The 19,061-nt window shown below is 37.9% G+C and overlaps 1 protein-coding gene across 3 annotated transcripts; it reads right to left on the reverse strand.

The window, feature by feature from the left end:
* Positions 1-209: 209 nt before the first annotated feature.
* LOC733858 (uncharacterized loc733858) lies at positions 210-18,768 on the reverse strand. 3 transcript variants are annotated; one of them, NM_001045602.2, is given in 14 exon segments: positions 210-1,750; positions 2,167-2,448; positions 3,580-3,710; positions 5,561-5,683; positions 6,390-6,519; positions 8,409-8,492; positions 8,574-8,647; positions 8,845-9,163; positions 11,990-12,069; positions 13,122-13,241; positions 14,101-14,163; positions 14,409-14,594; positions 16,466-16,540; positions 18,451-18,713. In NM_001045602.2, coding segments are annotated over 13 exon segments (1,476 nt in total). In that variant the 5' UTR covers positions 18,476-18,713; the 3' UTR covers positions 210-1,750; positions 2,167-2,382.
* Between the last annotated feature and the right edge of the window lie 293 nt (positions 18,769-19,061).

Below are 19,061 nucleotides of genomic sequence, written 5' to 3' on the forward strand. Positions count from 1 at the left end.
AAGACTGTGTATATTATACTTTGTAACATTGTATCTATAAAATCTGCAATGTAATAACTGTCTACTGAAAACTATTACACTGTGAAATAAGATGTTCTGCTGTTGACAACTTTTATTACATTCCACCAGTTGCATTGATGGCTGTAGGGTGAGTGGGTTTGCATGCAGTACAGGTAAATACATACAATGTTTTATAAACTCGATAAAAATTCAAGGTATTCAAGTTTTTTATTCAAAAGAATATTCCTGCATATATCGGTCGACTCGCTGATCAGGCGGGTTAAAAGATTTTGATCGGGCGCCATTGAAGGCGCCTAAGCAAAATCTACCTTCAGGGCTGAATCGGCAGAAGAAGGTAGAAATCCTATTGTTTTTACCTCCATATCGGACGATTCAGCCCTGAATGTCAGTGGAGGGTTGGAACGATTTTTCATGCGATCGTTCCAAGGTCGCATCAAAAATTCGCCATGTGTGTGGCCAGCTTAACCCTCTAACACAACAGCAGCAACTAATGTAAACAATGAAACAATGCAGACAAAAGGAATAATGTGAGGTAATTGTTTACATTACAGGGCAAACTCCATCTGATAAAATGCAGGTACCGCATTTAATGCATGTACCACTCATGACTTTTGTGTTATAAAATTGAGTGCAAAGTATAGTGTTAGTCCATGGCATAATACAACTTCTGGCACTAGGGAAAATCCATTCAAGTGAGTGGGAACTGCTGGGGGGCCATGCAGTCTGCATTACTAACACCCAGAAATGTACACCGCAAAAGGCACACTACCAGTAACAGGAGCACAAGATGGCAATTTGCTGTGGACCAATTTAAAGGCATATATCCCTACTGTTCCATAGTTACTGAACCTCTGGGGTGGTACAGTATATAAATTATAGTATTTTTAGCCATAGTTTTTGTAGGGTTTATTACTCCGTCAAAGGGAGTAGCTAATTATAGAAAATGGAAAAGGAGATCAGGCACAAAGAAAGGAGAACATATACAAAGTAAATTTACTTCACGTGCAAACGTCTGTAAAAGATTATTTGTAGCTGCTGCCTCATCTTCCTGATACCTGCAAGGCACAGCTAGCCTTTTAGCACAAATTTAAACTCTACAGGGTCACATGCACTGATTTTGGAGATCAATGTTTAGCAGCACCTAAATTAAATTTGCTGTGGGGTCCAGTAATGTCTAGTTATGCCACCGCTTGTGCCAGTACATAAGTAACCTCCAGTAAATTCATCTCTATCCACTGCTTACTTAATACAATTCTCTTCAAAGCATAATTTTTATGCTGGTATTTTCATTCTAAGGTATATCTTTCATATTTTCATACTCGATCCCCAAACTTGTATGGATTCCTTTTATCGCTTTGTGTTTTTCAAATAATCTGACTTTGCAAGCCATAGCTTTATCCAGGCATTAAACATTTGAATTGATGTTGATGTGTAAGGCCAAAATACTTGTGCACACAGTGAGCCTATGCCTCATCTTTCACTGACTGTTAACAGTTAAAGTGAATATAAGTGGTGTTTAAGTGGTGAAAAAAAGCCTAAAGGTGGCCATACACGAGCAGATCCGCTCGCTTGGCGATGTCGCCAAGCGAGCGGATCTTCCCCCGATATCCCCACCTACGGGTGGGCGATATCGGGGACCATTTAGGTAAAAAAAATAATAATCCGATCGTTTGGCCCTGGGGCCAGACGATCGGATTATGTAAGCGGCAATGGGGCAGTCGGATCGGGGACCGCATCAACGAGCCGATGCGGTCCCCGATCCGACCAGATTTTCTAACCTGGCCGATCGAGATCTGGCCAATTTCAGGCCAGATATTGGTCGGCCAGGCCGCTCTGCTCTCCCCATACACGGGCCGATTAGCTGCCGAATCGGTCCAAGGGACCGATATCGGCAGCTATAGTCGGCCCGTGTATGGCCACCTTAACTGTAGGCTTGGTAGTACATTTTGTTTTTTTTTTATTACCCATAATTATCTAAAAAGGAGGTACCAATAAAACAACTTTCAGGAGAATGTCTTCTGGAAACATGAACTGCCATGTTTCTATACAATAAGTCTAACAAGAGCTTGCCATAGCAGTTTCAGGACCATTTCATGTGCCATTAGCTGAACTGATCCATAAGTTAATGCACCTAACAAACCGGGGTTACATATAAATAAATTAAGTTTTAATCCTACCCTTGTTTAGACCATATATCTGTATCAGTAGTTAAATATACTAATATGCTATTTGTTACAACAGTCTCTCCCTGACCAGCAGGTCATTCTGAAAGATATTCTTCTCAAATCCAATTTATAATTTATAATGGAAGCAGTAGCACTCTTTCAGTACAATGTTAGAAAGTTGTATCTCTTCATTCGTTCATTGTGGCTGAATGTCTAAAGAATCAGGATCCACCAGGTATCGGAAGGAAAAGCTGACCATTACCTATATAAGAAATATAAGACACAGACACACTGTTAATAACCAGGGTTTTTTTTGTTTGTCTGTTTGTTTTTACTCAATGTTTTTTCCTATCACAGTAATAGGGAGCTGAGTATACAGCTCTTAATATGTGCACATGTTCCTTATGTACATAGGTGCCCTTAAGGCCGTGACAGACGGGAAGCTTTGTCGCGGGCGACTGATCTCCCCGAAATGCCATCCCACCGGCTAGAATGTAAATCGCCGGTAGGATGGCATACGCGGTGCGGCAATTTTTCCCGAAATCGCTGAAGTTGCCTTGAGAGGAAACTTTGGCGATTTCAGCGCGGTGCGGCGACTAATCTCCCTGTCTGCCACGGCCCTTATACATGTGTGGCAGTTACCATATTGCTGGTTTTACCTAAGGCATCCTACATGAAGCTCAATGTATGGGGTTCAAACAAAGATGTTGACATTTTGTTTTTACATTTTGTGTGGAAATCGTATTTATTTAATGTCCTCTTTGTATTGTATTATTGCTATGTTAGAACTAAGGCATGATGTTGGCATGCTCATATTTTCAGTTTTAGAGTTCTGTGCTTATTTCTAGCTATTTAAAAGAAGAACTAAAGCCTAACAAAAAGTAGAGTAGAAATGTTGCACAACCCTGTAGCATACGCTTATGACAGGCCAGTCTTATTTCTGCTTGATAAATTGCCACGACCCCTAAGCTTAGCTTCTGAAGAGCTCCCCAGGCCTCACTGAGAATGTGAGTGTCACTGACACTTCTAACACAGATGGGGAGGTCCTGTGACAACTTTGAAGGCCTGGACCATTACTGTTATAGAGATGCTGAACTTTCAGGGTGGAGTATGTTTAGTATATAAAATTTCTAGCAATATTCATTTGTAGGGTTTAGCTCTTCTTTAAGCACTACCAGAAAGAATACAGGCATTTTCTAACAATAATTGTTTTACAAATATGCAGACTAAGTAAATTTTATTTGTAAATGATTTAAAGGCATTTCATTTCCTGGTGTTACTGGCTTTGCATGCAGTTCCTATACACATATTCATTATTACTGATGCAACTGTTATGGCATGGCACAGTAGAGAAGCCTTAAAATGAATAAGAGTGTTTTGAAAAATATCTTACCGTGAGAAGAACCAACAGGCCCATCATGACTCCCAGCATTAGATAGAGCTCATCTATTAAACCTGCTGCCCATAAGGGCCCAAGAATTGTGGCCAAACCACCAACAGACCTTCTCAGTCCATGATTGAATCCTGTAAGTCAATATGGCAAAGGGTCATACATTTTAATACATGTAAATATTGACTAGGGGGAACTATTTTATAAGACAACAACAACATACAATAATAGGAGTTCTTTTGATGTATTTCTTTGTATAAGATCACTAGTAAGCCTGGCAACAGTCCTGGATTTATTAAAGTACGTATATTTTTATTTATATAGCTCTGTCTGTGTGTGCAGCTCTGTACATTTACACATGTGATTATTAACTGTCCTATAGTTAGAAACTAAGAAACATGCGTGTTTTTGAATTCCAGTTGTGTTTTACAAGGAATTTTTATGGCTTTTTTTTCCTTTTTAAAGTCACCAATAAAATTTTTAAAAGGAAGTTCTTGACAATAGCCAAAACAAAACTGCTTTCACATCAGTGGTTGAGAAAGAAGAAGAAGAAAAGCAGGTGGGATTGAGGGACATGCAATAAGATATGGTACTGAAAGCAAAGTGCTTTGCTTGCACCAGTTCTAACAGACATGCACGTGCTGTAACTGGAAGAAGAAAAAACACAATTTAGTCTTATTATAATATAAATCCATTCCAGCAGGGCCCACATGACTTTTGGATTTTCATTTAAAGTAGAAGCCTGATTTTGCACCCTTGGATTTTAAATTTTTTTCAGAACTGAAGCCATTCTTTCTGATCCTACACAGGAAAGCTGTATTTTTTCTTCTTCCCTGGATTTTATCTTTTCCTGACAATTATGCCTTTTTGGTGTAATCCGTGGAAAATGTAAAATCGCTGTTCTACTGTAAATGTCAAACTGTCTAACACTGTACAGATAATTTGGTGCATGGATTAGGATTCATGAAGCGAGAAATCCTGCCACACAAATGCATGTCAACCCAAGATGGATGGCTGATGTAGATTATCCCTTAATTTTAGCTAGAACACCTATACAACATCTCTTTGGCTTGCTGCACACATCCAGTTGCATAACCCAACACACAGTGGGCTTAGTAAATGGATTGCAGTGACATATCAGTGTGCATCAATGGCTGATTAGATCTTGGATTTTACTGGGGCAAAACTATTATGTCTATCTATGCACAAAGTAATGTCAGAACACAAGTACATGGAAATAATAAGGGTGACACCTGTGTCAGTTCATCAGAACATGTTCACCTTCTTTAAGAAATGGAATAATGTTCTATGGAGCAAGAGCAGCAGTGAGCACTGTCCCAATCCTTGCTCCCTGATACATATCACATGCAGGTGTATTCTCAGGTGTTCATGCTGAATTGTGTTTAATATAGTATGTTTTATGGTATAAATGTTATACCATGTTATGTAATGTCTAATGTTATGTAATGTCTAAATTATGAGAAACTAGCTCTGTCTCAGAGCACTAGGGCTGGCAGTTTTCCCATGATGACAATGATGACATTGTGCACATAGTGGGCATGGTGTTGTGCTGTGTAGTTCTTGTTTAGCACTGACCATAGTGGCTTGGAACTTTCAGTAAGCCGAGTGTTGTTCAGGAAGAGCTATCTGCAACATTTCCCAGAAAGTGTCTGTGGTGATACTAACCCATTTGTATGTACAGTATAAAGTATAAATTTTCATGCTGAAGCTGAGCATCATGTGAAGTTACCTTTAGGGCACTGCTAAACAGGGCTGATTCTCAGCCTGCAGATAAACAGAAGCAGAGAATTCACCCTATGCCGCAAAAACCTTATCGATGTGCCTGCACCCAGGTGGTGAAGTGACCCAACAAGCGTATCTTTCCACTGATTTCCCCATATCGCAGTAATCCGATCGTTTATAAAAAAAAACAAAACAGCTATACATGTCACAATACAACATCTCTTTTGCAGGTAAAGCTTACCCTGGGTATTTTTAGCTGTCACTTTGGAGAACAGAGATACCTGGCACGCAGACACAAACGGCAGTCCAAGAACTTGGAGGAAAACACCAACCACAAACTCTGCTAACAAAAGCCCATAGCTTCCTGTGTAAGAGCCAAACATTGTAAAAATTCAACCATGGCTGAAGTTATAGAGGAGAGGGACCCTATCATAGGTGGATAAATAATATAAATCATTTTACACTATCAGTGTATCCCCAAAAGTCTTTGGCGTCAGTCTGTATACAGCTACACAGAGCAGATATTGGTACAGAAACTCGAAAGTATGCGATTTATCACCAATATTCTCTACATATAGCTTCACACAGGGCAACATCATGCCTGTCAATGGCACATGACAGCGGATCTGCTTTCCTCCATCTTCAAGTCGATGATCTACTTTGTGTGCCCCTACTCTAAGAGACATTTCAGCTGGCATTTCTGAGGCTGAAGTTATTCAGTCTCGGAAATTAAAAATTAACACAGAACAAAATTTCAGCATTATACAGTAAAATTAACAAAAATGATTGAACACTGTGCAGGTCACTGTATGGGGTGCCTCCTTGACACCTGAAGGCATAGAAACAGTTTGCAAAACAAGGCAGGATGCATGAGTTAGCTCTGATTTATAGCTGCTACCATCAGTAGTACGTTTAACTTAACATTTGCTGAATGTCAGCAGTTATGTAGACCATACTAGGAATATCTGCTCATTTGAGAAGGTTCCCAATTAAGCAGATTTTTTCCTAACGTAAGCACCCACACATCTATGTATTAACAAATGAAAGAGAGAGGAATAAACCATGCTAACCTCTGGGTTTTGCCATAAAGACAAGACACCAAATACAGGAGATGTTACAGACAAAGAGTCCAAATATGAGAAGCAGACGATCTGAAGTGCAACGACCAAGGGCACGGACAACAAGAAACCCAATCAGCATCTACATAAGTACAGAAACACTTAGTGATTCCTTTGCAACAAAACTCTCTTCCTGTTGCCATGTCATGAATTCCTATATTATTACAAAGTCACATATTAAAAACATTCATGCCCTTAAATAAAAATTTACAGTTCAATGTCCCAAGCAAGATGTGTGCAACTGGGAATGATATATCTTGTTTATAAGATAAGCTTATCTCTTGTTGGAATTTTAAGTTGCAAAAGAGTATTGAGTATTCATTTTTGCTGGGCTTTGCCTAAATTACTATATAGGATTGTATTTACCAGTATATAGGGTACCAGATAACTTGTAAAATCAGGGACACATCACATAAATGCCAGTTGCCATCAGGGAGGCATTTAAATGAAATGCAATCAGTGCAGCTCTTCTAGCAATTCCCCCAAAAAATAATCTGGTAACCTTATGAAATTTATTTAGGTACTTCATGCATCCATATTAACAAAATAATTGGGGGTTCTTGATGTGGGTGCAATTTAAAATAATGCCAGTTTGGATTAAATAGGTTTATATAGATGGAAGAAAATACCCAGTATCTAAATACAGCAATAGCCTTGCCTTTCAAAGATGTTGAAAGTACTTATCTAATAAGTACTCTGAAATTGTATTCCAAGACCTAGCTTTTAATGGAGATAAAACCCAAAACACCCACTAAAATACACACGAAAAGATAGCAATACACCAATCATATTAAAAGCAAAACTTAAATGTTAATGATTATGACAAGCAATAGAAAACTGTATGTGTAATGTTATGTTTTAGGAATGAACATAAATAAAAAGAATTTTGAATACAAAAAAAATAAATAAATAAAAGCAAAACCTTCAAACTGTGTGGCAAAGTGCTCTCAGTAAAAGTGGGAAGGGAGCATAGTGCCATATTTAATTTCTAAAGGTATGGATCCAGAAACCCATTATCCAGAAAGCTCCATTTTACCTTGTACTTGATCCTAGCTAAGATATTATTACTCCTTAATGGAAGCAAAAAAAATTCTACTGGGTTTATTTAAGCCCAGTAGAATTTTTAGTAGACTTAAGGTAAGAATATCCAAATTACAGAAAGATCCCTTATCTAGAAAACCCCTGGTCTAAAGATTTCTGGATAATAGATTAAATACCTGTATATGTATTTATATACACACAAACATTGGCCATTTTGTAAAAGATGTAGAAAGAGCTAAGGAACTTACATCAGACAAGAGTCTTTCAAAATTATGAGTTGGGGATAGCAGATATGGCCGATTGGTCCTGGGCCAATAAAAGTTAAAAAAACAGGCCACAGTCACAAGCAGCAGCAACCCCAGTAAATGGGGAAGCAATAGTAAATGTTGCTACCTTGAGCAAAAAATTAAGAGTGAGAGTATTTAATCCCACTTTTACCACCCAAAAAGCAATCAATCTTGACAGTATTATGCATCATATTTGACAGTATTGAATAAATATATTAAATGAATTTGGAGAAATAATTTGTTAACACACTTTCCATGTGTTTGTGAATCATTCTAAATACTGTAGTGTATAGAAAAAATATGACATTTTGTACATAAGTAAATTAAGGCACTGGAAAGATAATGATCTAAATTATTATAACATGTAGTGTAAGAGGTAAACAATGTAGTGGAAGCACATGAAAAAAGAGAACAAAACACAATATAGTGTAATATGTACATTATGTATATTGCGTTTTGTTCTCTTTTTATTTTTATGTGCTTCCACTACATTGTTTATGAAAATGTTTGGAGGCCCATTCAAAGGGTTTTTTTTAAAGAGGAAGTAGCAAGTAACAACGTTCAACACTTCATGGAAGATTATCCTACACAATAGTGTAAGAGGAAAGAAGAATAGTTTTGATACTGTCATATTGTCACAAACCTCAATGCCACAAAGAAAATAAAGGAGTGAATTCTGCAGATCCTGGAATCCAAGGTATGTCTGAGCCAGCGGAGTTACCAGTGTCTAAAACAATGAGAGTAGAAGTTTTTGAATATTCCTGATTTGCCTTTCATTTCATGCCCTTCCTCAGCTATTGGTACTTACTTCCAGCGCTGTTTGGTTAAAAAGCGTTACAAATTGTGCTGTCAGGAGTACAACCACCTCTTCCCTCAGGAGCCCTGCCAATAAGAGCAACGGTAAGATTTGAATATATAAAAACAAATGACAAAACATTCTTAAAATAAGATGGAAGGGAACACTGAGAAACAAGATGGAAAGGCACTTACAGGATGTGCATATATTTTATAGAGTTCCTAAAGTTCCTAAAGGAAAAGTACAAAGGCCCACTTAAACTAATAATAAAAAATGCTCTTACCACTTAACCGATCATTAAGAGACTTTTTTCCTAAATCCTCAGGTTCTGGATCCTTGGTGATAGTAGAGTGAATATCCTCCATAGAAGAGGAAGAAGTCAGAGCTTTATCATCCACGGATGAACTAAAGGTAACATGGTCTGTTATATGGTTATGGTTTATTGTGCCATACACATTATTACACCCTTCATTTCCAGTATCTCCTTGATACAACAGAGGGTCCTGTTCCTCATCATGTGGCTTTTGAGGGGTCAGCTTGATGTCATAAAACATGAAAAGCACCAGTGGCTGCATAAGAGTCCAGAGGGCACACATAAAGATCTAGAAAAGGGACAAAAGGCATATAAATATATTATGTAGCATATAATGTTAGTTGTTAGAAAATGTAACATTCTGGTAAGGACAATCAATTGCAGATAATGTAGTGGAGGTTGTACAGGCTGACGTACAGAGAGCACGGATTAACTACATATTGTGGTGTATCGTGATATTGCAGGTTTGCAGGTCAAACACAGCATAAAGGTAATTAGACCTTAAAAAAAGATGACCAACATAACACCTTAACAGACGTGTTTGTAGATAAAAATCCATCGAAGAAATGTGAGACATACATTAGCCTGTGTTCCTTAAGTTATGAAGCCAGTTCCTTTTGTGAGGCATACTTGCAATGATATCTACCCTGAATGGACTCAGTGCTTAGCTCATCTTCAACTACACCAAAATGGCTCCCAGAGTATTGCTTCCCTTCTAAAGCTCTGGATCCTGTATAACTGTACTAAGTAATGAAATACACCTAATAATAAAGGAAAATAACATTTCCCTAAACAAAGTGTGTTGTGTAAGTATAATTTAAGGGCTCTGGCACACGGGGAAATTAGTCGCCCGCGACAAATCTCCATGTTCGCGGGCGACTAATCCCCCCGAGTTGCCATGACCCGCCATCCAACCGGCGATGTCTTTTTCAGCGATTTCGGGAAATCGCGCCGTCGTGTGCGCCATCCCGCTGGCGACTTACATGTTCACCGGTGGGATGGCGGGTCATGGCAACTCGGGGAGATTAGTTGCCCGTGACAAGGGAGATTTTTGAAAACACGCAGAGCTACTAGTAGCAGCTACTTGTCACGGCTACAAAACAGACAATGCTGATCATTTACTGATAACTGTCTCTACGTGTGTTTTACCAGAGGTAATTCTCAGTATTGTCTATGGCAGGGTATTTTCTGGGGTTTAGTAGCTGTGACAAGTTGCTGCTACTAATTAGTTTGGTGTGTCTTCCCCCTTATGTGTAGCATACTGTCAAAAGGTATTTGTGGAGGGAAGGAGGGACTGAGGGGGATGGGAAAGAGTTAAAGGAACAGTAACACCAAAAAATGAAAGAGCTTTAAAGTAATAAATATATAATGTACTGTTGCCCTGCACTGGTAAAACTGGTGTGTTTGCTACAGTAACACTGCTATAATTTATATAATAAGCTGCTGTGTAGCCACGGGGGCAGCCATTCAAGCTGGAAAAAAGGAGAAAAGGCACAGGTTACATAGCAGATAACAGATAAGTTCTGTAGAATACAATAGTGTTTTATCTGTTATCTGCTATGTGCCTCTGCCTTTTCTCCTTTGAATGGCTGCCTCCATGGCTACATAGAAGCTTATTTATATAAATTATAGTAGACTTTCTGAAGTAAACACACAACTTTTACCAGTGCAGGGCAGCAGCACATTATATTTTAGTTACTTTTATACACTTTCATTTTTTGGTGTTACTGTTCCTTTAAAGCAGTGTAAGGGAAAAAAGAGCCTGTGTAGTGGTGAATGGATCAGCCTGAGTGGGACAATGATTCCCTATCCAGAGTGACCATATTTATAGTTACTCAAATTGACCCAGTCAACCTCTTTGTAGATATGTAAGTTGTACAGTGGGATATTACTCTTAACCAAATTTAACCAATGGAAGCAGGCAAGGCTAGACTTGGACTTCTAGCTGGTGGCATTAACTTTCTTTGCATAGGTAATGGTAATAGAGACTAAAATCCAATCTACCCAGCTCAATAGTAAAATGAGGTGTTCAAAAGAATAGATAGGGCAAGTGTTTCAGCAATAGTATCAGTGACTTTTTCCAAAATACTTGAATACGAGGGCAATACCTCCTGTGGCAGGAGAGTATATTTAGGACATTCAAGTTTTGGTTTACCTTTGAGCTAAAATATTGTATTGAGTTTAGAACTTTTTCTATGGAGGCTATGTAAAAATGTATATACCAATATTGTTTATGGGCAGCTGTAACTCTAAGTTATATAGTGATGTTTTTAGCAGACGAGACCCCCCCCCCCCAATGGTGAACATGGTATTTAAGGCATTGGTAAGAAACCCCCCGCACTTTAAACCCTAAGTAAAAATAAAAAGCCCTCTAAATGTTAGAATATCTATAAATGAAACATATTTACAAAATTATAGCATAAAACAAGCACCATAGAGCCCTCACCACTTATGGGTGAACAGGGGACTAATATCTAAAATAACATATAAACTGCATTAAAATTAGATGTCTATCCAAAACATTTAAGGGCACTATTGAGACAACTGAAGGTATGCCTGCAGCTTGAGATTAACTCTTTATTAGCCCTTCCTTCTCCTTTAAAGTTATTTTGAAAAATCTGTATTTGATTATTCCTATCTGTTATGCTACATTGTTTCAGAAGGCAGAATAGGTTGTGCATCTTGTATATGCAAGTGAATGTTTATCATATAGAGATTTAAATAGTTATTATAAAATAAAAATACAATACAGTGTAAAAGCTAAATGAATACATAGAATTGGCAAATTGGGAAAAGCACTTCACAATATATATATATATATTTAGGGCCAGATTAGGTACCCCGAACATACATTTTTTGGTTTATCGTGTGAAACTTATTGACAAGATTCAATATGAGGATAAAAAACATTGCTCCTATAATTAAGATACATTTTTTTCTCATCAAATTGAATCTGGCCCTTAGTGTGAAGTCTGTAGTCATGAATAGCATTTTCTGATCAAGGGACAGATTCAGTTTGATGAGAAAAGCTTCTTAAATTAAACATGATAAACCATAAAATAACATTTTGCCACTGATCTGATTCTGGCCCAAAATCTCTAAATGACATACTTACACCAGGAGCTGAGAATTTGTCTACATGGAATGGTCCTATTTGGAAATTACAGTACCTCAGAAACACATTAAATGCAGGACCTGAAAGGACAGAAAGAGTTTTAGGACATTGCAATTGCACCATGTATAATTTCAGACAAGCTGGAAATTTTTATTTGCCAACAGATCACTTCTGCCAGTCCATGGTGAATTAGTAGATGTGGGCGTAAAGAGGAGCCACACCTCCTATTTATTTCTTACTGTTGTAATCATTCAGGCTATGGACGCAAATGAACAGAACAATAATAGAACTGTATGGCCTGTTAAGTTGGAAAACAACAAGTTATCACCTTTAGAAGGGACACTGCCTGAAAGTACCTGAACAGTTCAAAGTTAAGCAGGCTAACAGCCGCCTTTCTTCAGTAGAACAATAAACCTGCTGAGTGTTGAGTCACTGCAATAATCCCCCTTTTTATCCCTTTCTGTAGGCTTACTGTCTTTTACAAGGTAGGCAAGTTATATATATAACCTGCTTAGCTCTGGAACTGTTCTCTGTATCTCTGTGCAGGAAAAGCAATCATATTTTAAAATTCCTCTCATAGTGGAACACATAGGTGACAAACATGGATTTATTGCTTCTTTAACATGAATTTATTGCTTCTTTAAAAAGACACACAAAAATATTATGCAACATCCTTTACAGAAATATCAGACGAACAAATGAAAACTATTAACACAACATATAGGCAACATTTATGGAGTTATAAGAGTGCTTATATGGGCCAGTGGCATAGGGGCACACACAAGGCATAGTTATCCCTGGAATAAATTGTAGCAACAATCAAAAGATCTGCTACCCATTAACATTAAGGGAAGTCTCACTGGGACCCCATTTAAACTTATGTCAATGGGAAGTGCTGATGACAGGTAGAAGGGCTTTTGATGAAGAATACAAGTATACAAGAAGGTTTCATGTCCCTAAGAATGTTGTTAAATTGTAGCATGAACAATTTCCACAGATTTTTTTTAATACAACTCCTACAATATTGCTACACCAAAATAAACACACCATATTCAACAAACACATGTTTACACAGAGTAATATTATTATTATTATTATAGTTTTCAAATTTGTCTCTGATAAAGGAGCTCACCAATTAGAAGCCCAACTTGCCGACAAGCCATGGCCAATGCCAACACTGATAGGCGCTCTTTGTTACTGGAAAACCGAGTCAGATAACCAAATATTGAAGCTCCTGCCCCTGAACCAACACCTGAAAAAGAAACAGTCTGCTATAATCATATAATTTCATGAGCATTGAAAACTTTAAGCGCAATAAATTCTCCTGCAACACAGGCCAGGAAACTTCCCAGTACTTTGACATATAAACCCCATAAGCACCCAAATCAACAGCAATTTTTTTTAGTTCTTGCACAAAAATATTATATGGAAACACAATGACTATTTATTAAATAAAAGCTAACTAAAACACATTTTTTTACATATTTCCTCTTTAAAGGGGACCTGTCACCCTAAGAAATCATTTTAAATTATTTTCTATCAGGTTAGTCAATCATAATAAACTTCACTATCACTATATAAATTATTTAAATCTTTTTTCCTTCAGTCTGGGAATTACACAACTGCAGCAAGCAGGCAGGCAGGCAGGCACCATTTTGCTAGTAAGGAAAGCTTTGCATCATGCCAAAATCTTGTTTATGTGCCAGAATGGTGGACCTAATGCACCTGCCCATGCACTGGCTACATTATAAGATGGTGAAGAGGGAGAAGGAAAGTGAGGAGGGCAGTGATATCTACAAAGTGCTGAATGGAAATTGTCTGTCCCGCCTCTATGCCTAAGGCATAGAGGCGGGGCAGGCAATATACAATTGACAGCTGGGATTTTTAAATGCCTTTATAATGGGTATGGATGTGTTAAAAAAAAGAAATTTGGATTTCATGTTTAATTTAAACAGGACTTTTATTATACAGATTTTTATGTCTGGGTGACAGGTCCACTTTAAGGGGACTATAAATGTCTGCCCAAATATTTTCCACCTACATCAATTTGCAGATATAATCTGTACAGGAAACCAAGCCACTCAGTAATATAACCTAATAAGATGTGTTACCTGCCACAAGGCGACTGCCGAGAAGGAACCACTTGGAAATTCCAACAAAGTACATTAAATTTCCTACAAAAGATAAATAGAAGTTGAGTCACAACTTGTGATGCCTCCACTTGAATGGGAAACATATGACTGCAGTAGTGCCTTGGTTATCAGGCCTTTTACTGTTCAATTAAAGGGGAGGCAGAAAGGGCAGCTTTATGTGCTTCTTTGATGCACAACATAAATCTGGAGAAACCTCTCCATGCATATTTAGTCAAGGGAAAAGATATCATCAGTCATTCAGAGGAAAGTAAAAATAACGTTCTTGCCTGCAATCTCAAAGAAGTTGCTCAGTATGATAACGCGTTTTGTCTGTCCAGTTCTGTCTGACCAATAACCAAATAAAGGTCCGACCAGTAGTTCAGTGAAACTTAAGGCTGAGAGAACCAGGCCCAAAAAGACAGGCTCAGCATCCAAAGACTGTAGGTACATCCATATAGTGGGCAGGATAACAGCTGCAGTGAAAAATGAATATGAATTAAAGAGCTCCAGCAATGCACAGCAAAAGTAGAAATACTGTATATTATATACTGAATTTACTGCACCAGCCTAAAGTTTCACAATCACTATAACAATAATGATTCAAGTTTTTAAAGTAGTGCACAAGAGCTCCCCATCTTAGTTTTTGTTGGAGTGTCAGTGACACACGCATGCTCGGTGTGCTCTGAGCAGCTGTTGAGAAGCTAAGCTCATCATAAATCATGTAGCAAAAAATGAGGTTCTCATGTCATAGAATCTGATGCCACAGGGCTGATCATTAAATTCCAGTGGAAATTGCACTGCTTTCTGAGCTGCCATATAATGATATTCTAAATTAATCTGAATTAATTACTATGAGCCTTGTGCACAACTTTTTTATCCTGTATACACTGTGTTTTGTGGGTTGGTCCCTTAAGTCAGGTAACTAACAGCAGCACAGAGCATGTGCTTTAAATCATTAGAAAAAAGGAATGCTACTGGGGCCATCCACATCTTCACTGCTAAATTGCCATGGTTGCCTTGGGCTGGTACAGAATCCAAAAACATAATGTGAATCCAAAAACATAACATTTCTACTCTACTTTTCTGTTGAAATTGAAAAGATGAGCACATTCTAACATAAAAATAATACAATACAAAGAGGACATTATATAAACAGAAACTCCCCACAAAATGCAAATAAAAAGTTTCAACATCTTTTTGGAGCCCCATACATATAAGCTTGAAGATGCATTTACCTTGATGTTCTCCATTCTATTTAACACAACAGGCTAGACAATACACATTAAACTAGTATCACGTACAGCCAATCCACTGCCTTCGCCCAATTCAGGTATGTAACAATACAGGAAGCAGAGCATGTGACTGTTGGAGGGCCTAGTAAAGAACAGTTTAAATATATTTTTAGGAAAAATATACTGGGCCAGATTAAAGTAGACGAGAGACCTTATGTCATATCTTACCGCATGAAAACTCAGCTGAAGTCAATGGAAACATCTGGTATTGAATTAAGTGATAAGTCGGTCTCATCAGATTGAATCAGACTCATTATTGGGGCACCAAATTATTTTGCAGTGGAGTCAAGTAACTTTCAGTTAAGACCAGCGGTGCATTGCTTTGCAAAGGTTTTTGCACTTTACCCTGTCATAGAAAATTAGCTCTCACTTAACTGCATACTTTAAGTATTTTTCACACAGCATTTGAGACAAGAGTCCCATCTCTACTTTTGAGGACAAAGGTGAAGTTGAATTCAGCAGCAATAGGGAACAAACAGACTGAAGGGCTGCTTTAAATATCCAGCTAGTTCAAGATACTATGCCACTAATCAAAAAAGGTCAGCCGCTAAAAATTGTGCATAATGGAGATCAAAGTAAGGTGTCCATAGCATATGAGGGCAGAATGCCCTTCAGGCAAAAACTGGGAATAAGAACAGCAGCTGCTTCTTATACAAAAGTACAAATAAAAATGCCACTCTGCAGATCAACTTGTGTTCAATTCAATATGTAACAGAAAAATGGAATAGATCTGAAATACTCAGTTTGTACTAAACATGACTGTATTTAGTGTAACTGGATTTAATTCAATTGTTTCTATATCACTGGAGGTTCTTACAGTTAAAGCTTTTACACACACATTTAACTTTTTATATTATCTTCTATTCATTGCTATGAAAAAAGGAAATGGTCAGTTGGAATTTTTTTTATTAGGTTCATATATATAATGTAATATTTTTATTTTTTCCAACAAACACTGACCAAAATATCCCCATAATACTGTGGAGGAATCATGTAACCAATAAGGAAATATGTATAGTATTGTAAAAAAAAGTTAATAAAAATAGGCTCACCATATTCAATGCCATTAAGTAGAAATATGAAACCTATTACCACATTTGTAAGTGTTCTCTTCCTCTGAAGCACTCCTAAGGAAAAATTAAAACAAAAATAAAGCTGTTGACACAATTAAAGGAGAAAAATACACAAAAACAATTCTATCTTCTGGGAGACATAAAGCCAGTGAGTTTTCTTTTGTTGGAGCCATTACAGTAGGTGTTGAATATAATTTAAAGATACATACTGGTAACCTATAGGAAGCTCAATGACAGGGACAGTCACTAAAATCATGTATTTAAAAATTACCTCAGAAATTAATCAATACACAGGTTAAACAAAGATGGGATTCATGCTGATGTTTGAAAACCAGCTGTATCCAAGGCCCATACACAAAGACACATAACCTGGCATAAGAAGTTTTTTCTTCCTATATGAAGACATTTATGGCAACTGGTTGACTTTAAAAATGTAAAAGTCATTTTTATAAGAATTACCAACGCAGCAGTAATGGATATGGGCTAGTTTGGAAACTTTCTGGGTTGGTTCTAGGTTTGCTAACTTTTTTGAAAAAAAAAAATTGTGGCCATTGTATACCAGGCTGGTAAAATGCAGGCCAGGGGGCAACTCTGGCTCAGCTGAGTATTGTAATTTTACTTCAGACTGGCAGGCTGGGGCCCAGGTTAAAGTAAAACAACATCTACCATGCACTGGGTGACACAGACCACTTAGCTCACTATGGTGAGCTAACTATTGGTGAGCTCACTATTTGCTCTCTGGTCAGATGGTGGCAATCTAGAACATTTGAAGTTGTGGGTCAAAGTTGTGGGTCACTATGTTTATGTGATAAAAAGTCACAAGATTTTAAGTATTCAATTCAGCCAGGCACTTGAATTCAGCCAAATCCGAACCCTGGCTGAATCCCCATCCGAATCCTGCAACCCTACATGATAGCCATGCTTGTATGTCTTCTTCCTCATGCAAAGTGCTCCCATAGCGGATGCTGCCATCTGTTCCCTGTATATGCTCAGTAAGAGTGTGTAACCAGCCACACAGGTGCTTCGCTCCATCTGATGCCTGGTCTGCAAAATTACTTGAACTATGAACATCATAGGGGGCATAGGGAGATGTTGATAAATATACAAAGGGCATATTATTTTGTGTGACAGTATATGCTGAGAATGTTAGTTCAACAACAGTTGGAAGGATGCAGATTGGACAAAATAAAAATATCTAACAATAATTACACAATTATACATCCCCTTTAGAGGTCCTTGAGTTACTGGGGGGGGGGCAGCAGGGTAAATACCCATCTGCACCCTACTGTATTAAATGTACCAGAGCAATGTTCCATATTTTATAATGCCAGTCTTTTAGCAGTCATTGTTGAAAAATCAATTTGAATAAATGTGTGATTGGGGAAGGAGACTGTATCTGTATTATAGTCGTGTTGCTTGTGAATACTAGAAAAAGACAATGTATTACAGTCAGGGCTCATTTATAAACACTGTGCATATTCACACCTGTGCAACAGACACCTTTACTGTATAAAATACCAGATTTACTATATTTGCATCTTTCTTTTCTATTAATAACACTGCCATCCTTTTGCCATCCTGGCCTGTAACACCAACCAGGTGGAAACCCTAATTGCAACCAATCAAATTTTTTATTTGAATTTTTTACTTCTGGTAGGCTGGAGAAAGTAATCACGTGGTTGCTATAGGTTACTACCCAGATGCAAATGTGGCCAGTGTTGATAAATAAGCCCCAATTCATTTGACATAAAGGTCTATGTAAGCATCCTGCTTGTATGGAACATTTGTGAAGTATGTTAAATGTGGCCAGCCCATAAGTGTGAAAAAAGCACACAATTAAGCCTGCATGGCCCAGCCCTTAGTAAACTACTCCAGTGACTTTACTTGAGCATATCCCAATAAATCATCTCCCATTAACATAAGGATAAACATAATCCATAAAAAGTAAATATGATGGAGCTTACTGTCTGTGTCTGACAGGGAATCCATACTCTTTGTGGAAGCAGGACAGATCCAGATTACCTGCTGTGCATCTCACCTGCCCTGTCAGTCCCACAGCTTCCCCCCCTGCTCTCTGGCAGATACATGGCCCCACTCCATTCCTCACTGTTAGAAAACTACAGTCTTTCCGGAGCCCGCAGCTGCTGCCTGATCCCCTGACTGAATGGACTCTAACAATCGTGCAGTAGATGCTATCTGCTGATATAATGTGCTGTATTTACTGCCCTTTATCCTTCTGTCTCAAGTCCCAGACGCTGCACCCTGACAGTTTGAACAAGAACAACTTTATTCCTCCCTGCACAGAGCACTGAGGATTCAGTACATACAGCTCTGCTCAGGGACAATGAATTGCAGGTCTGATTCTCAAAACCAGCCGAATATCAAAAATAGCCAGAATATAGCCTGCAGCCATTTCAAAGCAGCACAAAATAGCCTGCTTTGTACTTTGAATATCTCATTAAAAACAGTAAATGAACATACAGCATACAGTGTCTGGAATGTTCGCATAAAGGGGTCCTTCAGAGAATATGTTTATACAGATATTGTTGTTTCAAACAATTATTGTTTGGGCATA

Source organism: Xenopus tropicalis, chromosome 5 (genome assembly GCF_000004195.4).
Source record: "Xenopus tropicalis strain Nigerian chromosome 5, UCB_Xtro_10.0, whole genome shotgun sequence".
Classification (NCBI taxonomy): Eukaryota; Metazoa; Chordata; class Amphibia; order Anura; family Pipidae; genus Xenopus; species Xenopus tropicalis.